This window comes from Anopheles gambiae, chromosome 2 (assembly GCF_943734735.2).
Source record: "Anopheles gambiae chromosome 2, idAnoGambNW_F1_1, whole genome shotgun sequence".
In the NCBI taxonomy this organism is placed as follows: domain Eukaryota; kingdom Metazoa; phylum Arthropoda; class Insecta; order Diptera; family Culicidae; genus Anopheles; species Anopheles gambiae.
In genome coordinates, this window is record NC_064601.1 from 63,119,536 (window position 1) to 63,129,541 (window position 10,006).

A 10,006-nucleotide genomic window follows, 5' to 3' on the forward strand; every position below is an offset into this window, starting at 1 on the left:
GAGACAGCAAGCGGAATCATCGAAAGACCTGCAACGAAGATAGCCGTGTTGGACGTTCGTAGACCTAACAAATGAAGAACGATACGGTCAACCCACCAAACCCAGAACGTATTTGTGGTGATGCGGCACCAGCGTAACGGTTGAACGATGAACTGAAGTAGATCGCCGATTTTAGTAGGGTAAGTTGCGTATACCAGCAACGTACCGGGCGGGAGAATGTTGTAGAAAACAACGAGGTCGGTGAAAAGTGACAAATTGTTGTTTACAATTTGTGTTTATTGATAAGCCGTTGACAGCCGAACCGAAACGTCGCCGATTTGCCGTTACCAGAGGGAACAGAAAAAAACATCGCCGCGCGAATCGAAAAACGGCCATCGCGCGAGCGCCATGAGATCAAGTCAGAAAGCGTAAGAAAGCGTACGTGAAATTTTTTAACCACCGATCCGCCGCGAAATTTACTTTGCTACGTTGTAAGATTTAGAGCAATAAAGTAGTGCAGTAAAATACGAGTTAAAAGATCACGTTTTAAGTTTGAGTTGAAAAAAGAACTTTGCTTCTAGAACAATATCTAAGCATTTGAGTTACAATAGAGGCGTTAGTTCTCTTTGATGCTCTGGCATATAATCGCCATCTCGAAATGCTTTGTTTGTTCGTGGCTCGGCAGAAACTCCTCTAAAAATAGTTCTGTGGTTTTCCTTCTTTCCTTGACATGTGCATTTAATGCATCCTTGCAATCCGTTAAAATTCACAACTCCTGAAAATAAACGAAAAAGAGCGATATAGCTTAACTTATAGCTGTACAATAGTGTAAATGTAAATTTACCTTTTAGCAGAGCTCTAGCAGGAGTGTCAGCGATGAAGTAAAGCAGGTTGATATTTATTAAACGGTTTTGTATGACAATACCACGGGTAGTCAATTCTTTCAATTCATCTACAAGTTGCCGTAAATATTCCTCTATGTTTTGTGGATGCTTCAATCCACAGTAAATACCCACTTTCATCGGCGCTTCGTTTGGGAGTTCGTCGATGCTCGCCAAGATTGGCCAAAACTCCAGGTTGGTGCTCTTATGAAGTGGTAATCCATCAATAAACACTTTCAGGCTTAGTGTTGAAATATTGTCATCAAGGTTGCCGGTGCTGTGAAAGAAAAAAAGACAAAAATAAATTAATATTTGAAATTGCGATTCCATTTGTATTGAACTTACCGAAACTTTTTGATGAGGCATGTCTTTATTCCTTGGTACCACAGCTGCCCTCCAGTGATGTTTGTAATTCCTGCAGGTTTCTTTGGAGTTTTTAGTAATGTACGAGGATCTTTAGGAAGAGAAGCATCACAGTTTGTACGTAAAATTCTCAGCAAAAACCCCAAGCGATTTATGGTTTATATTGGAAACCAATGACCAGATTTTTAAGCATTCTTGAAGATCCAGATTTTCTATTTCGATTTCATTTGTTTCGTCGTCTTCTTGCTCTTCGTTGGTGTTAATGGTTTCATTTCCATCAGCCTCGTTGATGTCCAAATTTTCAATATCCTCATCCTCGTTAATGTCGATGTTTTGATTCTCCTTCAGAATCACAATCGCTTATGATTGGTAAATTGATACTTGCTTCTATGTTTGCTTGATTTGGTAATATATCAGCTGCAGTAAAAGGTAATGCAGAGGATGTTGAAGGCTGATTCCTCAGATCAATTTGCGTTTCACTATGCGTTGCACTAGACTGGGTATCCAATCTTGATACTTTTGCCTTAGCATCAGCATCTTTACAAAGTTTTTAAGTTCTTAAAGTTCTTTTAAGTTGTTGCGAATATGGAATATCTTCCATCACTAATGGAGCTTACACTTTTCAAGAAATACACGAGACACAATGGCAGAGCTCCGAATTAGAACAGAGATGTCACACAAACAACAACGTATTTGCGAATGAGGAGCATGCTGTACTTGGAGCAAAATTTATACAACCCGAAGTATGGAAAGGTATGTGTTGGCACGATATCGACCGCGTGTGATCGGACAGGGAACAGCATTATTTACAAACATTAAGCTGACTTGACAACTCGATCAAATACCCAAAATACCCGGCAGATGGCGTACAAGATTCACAAAGAGAGATAACACGATTAGATTGTGCGACAACCAGATCTCCGAAATAAGGGCCAATTCGCGAGCAGGTCAAATAGGGTCAAATAGCACAGCTGATCGAGGAACAGGGCGCCATCGCCAAACGCGGTTAGTAGCAAATATTAAGCTAGAAAGGACAGACGAATTTTTAAACCGCGCAAATAAATACAAAATACACAAAGCCAGTTCTGAAAACGTCTACCAGCTACTCGAAATAAATAGATAGCTACATCCGTAGCAACAGTATGTAAATTTACCTTTGCACAACATACGAACCATTTAATTGCCTGGGGTTTTTATGCACACCTTTATGCACACGCACCTGCGTGTTCTAGCTGTTGTAAAAGTTACCTGCGTTTTTTATGGTTTCGTATGCCTGTAAAATTTTCTTAGTTTTCCAGGTATTAATAAGCCTTTTTTGTAAGTTAAGAGTAAGTTTTATTTGTTTAGCAGGTATGTTTATGAGTTATGTTTATGTTTACTCTTTATATTTTGGAAATGGTAAACTTTATACAAATCTACCAGGTTAACAGTATAAGTTTTTAATTTTTGACAGGTTTCGACAGGGTAACAAAATACGCGAATGTGTGCAAAAATGCGATGCATAACATCATTTTGTGCATAACGTATTTAATATAAAATCTAATAACATTTTAAGAGCTTTACATTTTCCGGGTGTTCGACAGGACCCGTGGTGTATTGAACCATAATATATTTATGAAATTGCTGTTATTTGGCGTAACGACCTAAGGGCAGGGCTGTACCGGGCTTCTAGGCTTATTAGTACCATGCAGACGGATATTCAATCCTTGACACAAGGGACCGGTCCATAGAAGGCTTGAACTCACGAGTTTTTTAAAGTTTTGCCACCTGAGGACTGTACCACGTTTTGCTATATATAAAAAAAGCATTTGTAACTTGACATACTGGGGGTACAGTAGTATTACAGTAGTTTATAAAGTAAAATAAGAACATTTTCATCAAACAACAACTTTTAATGTTCAACAGCCTGAATAATAATTTTAAAAATAAATATGAACTGTACAGGGCATTCATTCGAACTCTTTTTCACATACTTTGTTTAAACAACACTGTTAACGAAAATTCAACTACATAATTCGTATACATAGTTACAATTTAATTTCATGTACTTTTTCACACCAATGCCCTGTGCTCAGATCCCCGAGGTCCGACCACGGGATGACAAAGTTTGAGATGCAAGGGCTCGATGAAAATCAGGTGCGTGCGCAACAGCCCCAGTCGTATCGATTACGGCATAATTCACATGACAGTCGACAGCGCGACCGATGCGTTAGCAGCAGGTGGAAAACGACCCTTTGTAACTTGGACTCGTTCCATATTGGAATTCGCAGCATTGATATCCGAGAGAGCAAGAGAGATACAGCTGAGAAGGATATTTGAGGTGCTTGCCGATGCTTGTAGTGAAATACTTCAACGCACATGCTATAACGTGCGCACCAGAAATCCCTGTGCGCCATTACCTGGGTAAAAGGAGGCAGCGGAACATCATTTTTATGAAAACCGCGTGATCGAGAAGGTCATTAAAGTTAGCATTTGCTAACAGTTTCATGTTTCCAATTCATCAACATAGCTGAGGGCAAAGGTGGAGAAAGCTCTCGTCGGCGAGCAATTATATGATGCCTGTAACGGTTGGCACTGAGCTGCCTGCTGAGATGGCAACGTAAAAAGCCCCAGAACATTGAAAATAATTCAACATGCTACGACGATAGTATCGAAACAGGAATACCTGGTAAACTCGTCTTGGGAGCGGTCATTTGCACCGTATTAAAACCGACAACAAATGATATTGCTCCCCAAGCCTAGATAACCTTTCAAAAATATTAGCTTTGGTGCTAGGAATGCTGGACACACTTGGAAAAATACTTCAGCGACGTATATTCATTCACCTGTACCAAGAGGAATAGGATTCACAACAATGTCAATGCCCAATGACCGGTACGCCCTACGCGGCGTGTGGTTTTCCTATCACTTAATCTAGTGTATTGTCAACACGGGTATAACGGCCATATCGTTCGACAGCATTAACGCTCGGTATAAACACTGCCTGATGGCTGTGGCGTTACACATCCGCCATCCGCATGGACACTGTCAGCTGAAATGCCATCGTGCAAAGTAAGGGTTATGGTTTGGTTCTGTTGTTCAAGTTTAAAGCTATCTCCGGAAGTAGTCTCTATCACCGTCAGTAGAGTGATCGTGTCGTTCACATGAATCGTTCTCACCTGCTGGCAGCAGCCACCGATTCGGCGTTATGCTACGCACCACCTGTGCGGTACGGGGACTGCCAGGAGTGCTTCTGGAGTGCTGCAGATTGCTCAGACTGGTACAGCGTAAGTCAGAAATTGGCGTGGAAAATTGGTATGAACGCATTGCAGTTTGTGGAACTCATACCAATCTACCCAGCAAGCAAGGACACCCGTATCCACATCCATCGTGGAGCGAAGCAGCAACGAAGAGCAGTGACATACAGATATCAGATGCCGCCAACTATGGAAAAAGCAGTCAACTCAAGTGAGCACAACACATAATTCCGGACGTGGGATCCTAGCAGCCATGGAAACACGTACAAGTTACATTCCATATTCAGTCACGAATATTGCCGCGTGTACCTTTTTGGTATTTTGGATCACTGCCGGACTCTCGGACTGAACGCAGTTCCCTGGCGTAGACTCGCAAATCCCTTGGGGGGCAAGTTGGGTGGGATTGGGCATGGACAATAGAATATCTTGAAGTCACTTGTTTACCTAAAAAAAACATGAACACACCCAGTAACTTTATCATTTTACATTATAAACACATTAACTATTCAAAATTAAGCCTGTTACTTACCGAATTCAAATTTACAGCAAGCGTATTGCTCAAAACAGCAAGTATAACACAGTAACGTAAATATAGTTTATTTCAATTATTAAATACTCGTTAGATCACAACACTGAGGTACTGGCGGTATTATGTTGCTCATGAAATGATAAATCTATACAATTTGATCATCTAAATTGCAAATCAAAGGTTCCTTTGATAACAAAAATATCAACACTAATACGAATCACAACAAAGTTTTCAACTGGATGACAGCGGTAATGCACACATGCTTAGAAGCGAGACAGATATAAGAATTCAGCAGGCACATGCACAGCGCGCGTCATAATTTTATGCGCGAAAATCTTAAAATTTAAGTTATTCATGACAAATTGTAACGACGTTTTCATACTCTGACGATTTTTTACGAAAGATATGTAAAACTTCATGTAGTGCAATAAAATCTTGTGCAATATCATTAGCAGAACATAATATTTTGATATTTGTTTGTAAAATCAGATCTTAAGAGCTACTACTTTTTTGAACAATAAGTGTATAAACACAAATTTTGTCTGAGTCCAGAACAGCAACAGGGCAGATGTCGTACGCTGAGTGTAGAGATGTGTGTGTGTGTGTGTGTGTGTGTGTGTGTGTATGTGGTGAACGTTGCCGCGACAAGCGTGCTGTAGGATACAATGCGTGTAGGAGGGGGTAAAATCGCTTGGCTCATTGAAAATACAGGCAAAGTTGGCGCGAAGAAAACGCAACACTGCGGATTGTATGGAAAATGTTGCGCGTTCAATCCGATTGCCATGCGATTGTCCTGGCTCCCCCCACCCCCAGGACCTGGGGTGGGGGGAGCCAGGACAATCGCATGGCAATCGGATTGAACGCGCAACATTTTCCATACAATCCGCAGTGTTGCGTTTTCTTCGCGCCAACTTTGCCTGTATTTTCAATGAGCCAAGCGATTTTACCCCCTCCTACACGCATTGTATCCTACAGCACGCTTGACGCGGCAACGTTCACCACATACACACACACATCTCCACACTCAGGGTACGACATCTTCCCTGTTGCTGTTCTGGACTCAGACAAAATTTGTGTTTCTACACTTATTGTTCAAAAAAGTAGTAGCTCTTAGGATCTGAATTTACAAACAAATATCAAAATGTTATGTTCTGCTAATGATATTGCACTAAATTTAATTGCACTACATTAAGTTTTTACATATCTTTCGTAAAAGTTCGTCAGAGTATGAAAATGTCGATTCAATTTGTCATGAATAACTTGAATTTTAAGATTTTCGCGCATAAAATTATGACGCGCGCTGTCTGTGCGGCGGCGTAAGTCGCTACTCGTATAGCCGTCTCGCTTCTTCTTGTGTGTGCTTTACCGTTGCTCACCGCTTCAAGAACATTGCTGCTCACACACACGTCAGTCTGTGGCAAACAATTGGAGGGGGAGGATGTGTCGGTTTGCTCCAGAAATCGTGTGTGATTTTGGTGTTCTGGATTTGGTTCTATCGCTGTTTGTTTTGATGAATTTGAAAAGGTAAGAATCATCAACCGATGTAAAAGTGTGAGAGTAAGATGATGCTGATGGTGACTGATGCTTTTCTTTGTTTTTTTTCGGCTTTTATCCACTGATGGCGTCGAGCATCGCCGAGGATGTGATCGAATGCGGAATATTCTAAACGAGGAGCTTCATTCCGGATTTTGTTTGCAATAAGGTAAGTTATGATAACACACAAAGCATACCAAAAAAGAGTGAGTAATCTTATTCTTAACTTTCATTTCTTCAACAGCGCTGAACTCATCCTCCAGCTTACAACGAACGGTCAACGGATGAGGAAGGAGAGGAGGGACGGCAAAGGTACACGCACAAACGTGCACACCTCAGCCTTGTCGGAGAACGAGAACACGGGAGGGGGAGACCGGCAACGTAGGTTCTATACGTTCTTCATTTACGCTCCCTCGTGCGTTCGTGCGTGCGTGCACGCGCGCGTCTGTGTGTGTGTGTATGTGTGTGCATGCCTGCGTGCGTGGCTGTGTGTGTTTTTGCCGCTTCGCTTAGCGAGATCCTACGGGATCACCTTGTGAAAAACACCAGAGAGGGGAGGGGTAGGTGTATGTGTATGTGTGTGTATGTGTGCTTGCATGCGTACGTGGTTGTGAGTGTGTTTTTTGCTGTTTCGCGATCTCCTACGGAATCAAAAGGGGGTGGGGGGAAACACGAGGGGGGGGAGGAGTGAGGTGTGTGTTTGTGTTCTAGCCTGCATGCGTGCGTGGCTTTGTCTGTGTGTGTTTTTGCGTTCGCGTTCTCCTACGGGATCACCTTGCGAAAAACACCATGGGGAGGAGAAGGTGTGTGTGTGTGTTTTCTCTTCTTTGTCGTTTCGCACTCTCCCGTGGGTCTCCTTGTGTGCGTTAGTTTTTTTGTTTTTCAAGAAGAAAAAAAAATACTTCGAAAAATACCAGTGGGGAGGGTGTGTGTATGAATGAAAGAATGTGCTTAGAAAAAGAAAGTAGAAAATAAAAAAAATATTGAACAACGGATTCGTAAGTGTGTTTGAACTCATTGCTATCCGAAAAAAAGCGTGGGGGGCTCTTGAAATGTAGTACACATGTATGCAACATGTATCGTGTCGCCGCGACGGTGTATCTCGCTCAATCCGTTAAGCCTGAAAAGTGCTTCTATCGGATCGTCTAATCGGGCGCCATTTAATCAATCCGTTAGCGAAAAGTCGCATGGATTTTGGTACCGGGGCAGGCAACGTATAGAGCATCTTCATTTACGCTCCCTCGTGCGTTCGTGCGTGCGTGCGTTCGCGCGTCTATGTGTGTGTATGTGTGTTCATGCTTGCGTGCGTGGCTGTGTGTGTTTTTGCCGCCTCGCATAACGAGATCCTACGGGATCACCTTGCGAAAAACACCTAGAGAGGGGAAGGGGTAGGTGTGTGTGTGTGTGTGTGTGTGTGTGTGTGTGTGTGTTTGTGTGTGTGTGTGTGTGTGTGTTTGTTTGTTTGTTTGTGTGTGTGTGTGTGTGTGTGTGTGTGTGTGTGTGTGTGTGTGTGTGTGTGTGAGTGTGTGTGTGTGTGAGTGTGCTTGCATGCGTGCGTGATTGTGTGTGTGGTTTTTGCTGTTTCGCGATCTCCTACGGAATCACTTTGCGAAAACACACGAGGGTCTAAGGGGTTGGGTGTGAGTGTGTGCTTGCCTGGGTGCGTGCGTGGCTGTGTGTGTGTGTGTTTTTGCGTTCGCGTTCTCCTACGGGATCACCTTGCGAAAAACACCATGGGGATGAGGAGATTTGTGTGTGTTTTTTTTCTTTGCCGTTTTGCACTCTCCCGCGGGTCTTGTGAGCGATTGTTTTTTTTTGTTTGGTTTTTCAAGAAGAAAAAAATCTTCAAAAAATACCAGAGGGGAGGGTGTGTGTGTGAAAAATAAAAGAAAATATGTTAAACGAAGTTAAAAATGCGTCTGAACTTATTGCAATCCGAAAGAAAGCGAGGGGGGTCATAAAATGTAGTACACATGCATGCAACATGTATCGCGCCGCCGCGACGTTTCTCGCTTTCAGCCCGATAGGAGCTTCTAAGGGATTATTTTAATGGGCGCCCAGATAGAGCCCGATGAGACCAAAATCGCATGAATAATGGTACCGGGGTGGTCTAATCTTGTTGCGCGCAACATTGTTGCTGGGAAAATGTATGGATTTAGACAGCTAGCGCAACTTTGTTGCCGGCCAAATTCAAACCAATTTGATTTTTGTCTGGCAACATTTTGTATTTACCTTGGTCATGGTAATCGGGTGTATGAAAAGACACAGCAGCAGTGTGTGTTTTGTTGACATCCGCTAAATTTGGAATTTTTGCATTTATAATACATTTTTTGATGTATACAGTCTGTTCCCGAGTTACACGGTTCTCGACTTACGCGGATTCGGAGATACGCGGTTTTATAAATTTGACAGATTAAATGTCAAATCAGTACAATTTGCTTCAAGTTCGGTATAAATTGCATTTTTGCTAACAAATTGAAACCGCTAAAAGCCAGAAATATTAGAATTTTCTACACGAATCATAGAAAATAAATGATGAAGTGTATAAAAGTATTAATTTAAATCAAAAACTGCGAGTAATGAATAGTATTGTAGTAAAAAACGTGAAATTCGACTTACGCGGATATTCGAGTTACGCGGATTCATCGGGAACGCAGAAACCGCGTAACTCGGGAACAGACTGTATTTTATTTTTTCAACACTTTATTCAACAAGTGATTGATAAAAAATAAACTCTGAGCTGTTGATTGGTTAATTTTTGACGCTAAACAATGTCAAAGTGAAATGTTGCCAGCAACATTCATAGACCACCTCAGCGATATGTTTCCGAGCAACAATGTTGCGCGCAACAACATTAGACCGCTGCCTTACTTTTACCCGATCAAATTGTGTGCCACTAGGGTTACTGTACCAGCTTTCGACACGCTAGTGCAGCAGTTTCACAAAAACTGCTCACACATAAACATTTTTTCATTATTTTTCATGAAAGTGATGTTATTCTGGTTGATAAACTATCATAGAATGCTACAATATTTTTTATTTGCCGGTTTAAATCCCTTTTTCATAAATATTCGTGAAAATGAAAACATCGATGTTGCTCCTTTTTTCGGCAGTTTGTTCCTATTTTCGGCAGGTCGTGTTCCTATTTTCGGCAGCGCGAATACGAGTCAGAAAATGTTTTTATCAATGTAAGTATGCACAAAAAAATGTTTTAAGCAATTTAACACTCTTATTTTCCTAAGATTGGTGTTAAAAAGCAGTTTAATTATTAATTTTATGTTGCTTATTTTGGCCCGTTTTGACATCCATTTTGATGAGACGTTTAAACAGAGCAGCCATTGAAGTAAATTGGCAGATAGATGGTTACAGCGTACGGTGCGAACTGGCTTACAAATACAATGGAGCGCCGTTTATCCGGGTACCTTTTATCCGATTGTCCGTTTATCCGTGCTGTTGAAAAATGACAGTTTAATACATATCCCATA

The 10,006-nt window shown here is 41.6% G+C and overlaps 1 protein-coding gene and 1 long non-coding RNA gene across 6 annotated transcripts; one reads left to right on the forward strand and one right to left on the reverse strand.

Moving 5' to 3' along the window:
* Positions 1–307: 307 nt before the first annotated feature.
* On the reverse strand, positions 308–5,779 carry LOC133392246 (uncharacterized). Of its 5 annotated transcripts, none has more exons than XM_061652059.1 (5): positions 4,769–5,779; positions 4,382–4,703; positions 1,206–1,314; positions 824–1,137; positions 308–754 (listed from the first exon to the last, which is right to left on the reverse strand). In XM_061652059.1, the coding sequence occupies exons 2-5, from the start codon at positions 4,527–4,529 to the stop codon at positions 582–584; spliced, it is 744 nt and encodes a 247-aa protein (XP_061508043.1). In that variant the 5' UTR covers positions 4,530–4,703; positions 4,769–5,779; the 3' UTR covers positions 308–581. The 5 variants fall into 5 exon arrangements, 3 of the variants coding, with proteins under 3 accessions (XP_061508043.1, XP_061508044.1, XP_061508045.1); XM_061652060.1 differs by having other exon boundaries at positions 4,382–4,646; positions 4,727–5,779; XM_061652061.1 differs by lacking the exon at positions 4,769–5,779 and having other exon boundaries at positions 4,382–4,719.
* Positions 5,780–5,825: 46 nt separating this feature from the next.
* LOC133392248 (uncharacterized) lies at positions 5,826–7,516 on the forward strand. Its single transcript, XR_009765563.1, has 2 exons — positions 5,826–6,690; positions 6,766–7,516. It is a non-coding gene; the product is annotated as an uncharacterized LOC133392248 (long non-coding RNA).
* Positions 7,517–10,006: the final 2,490 nt, after the last annotated feature.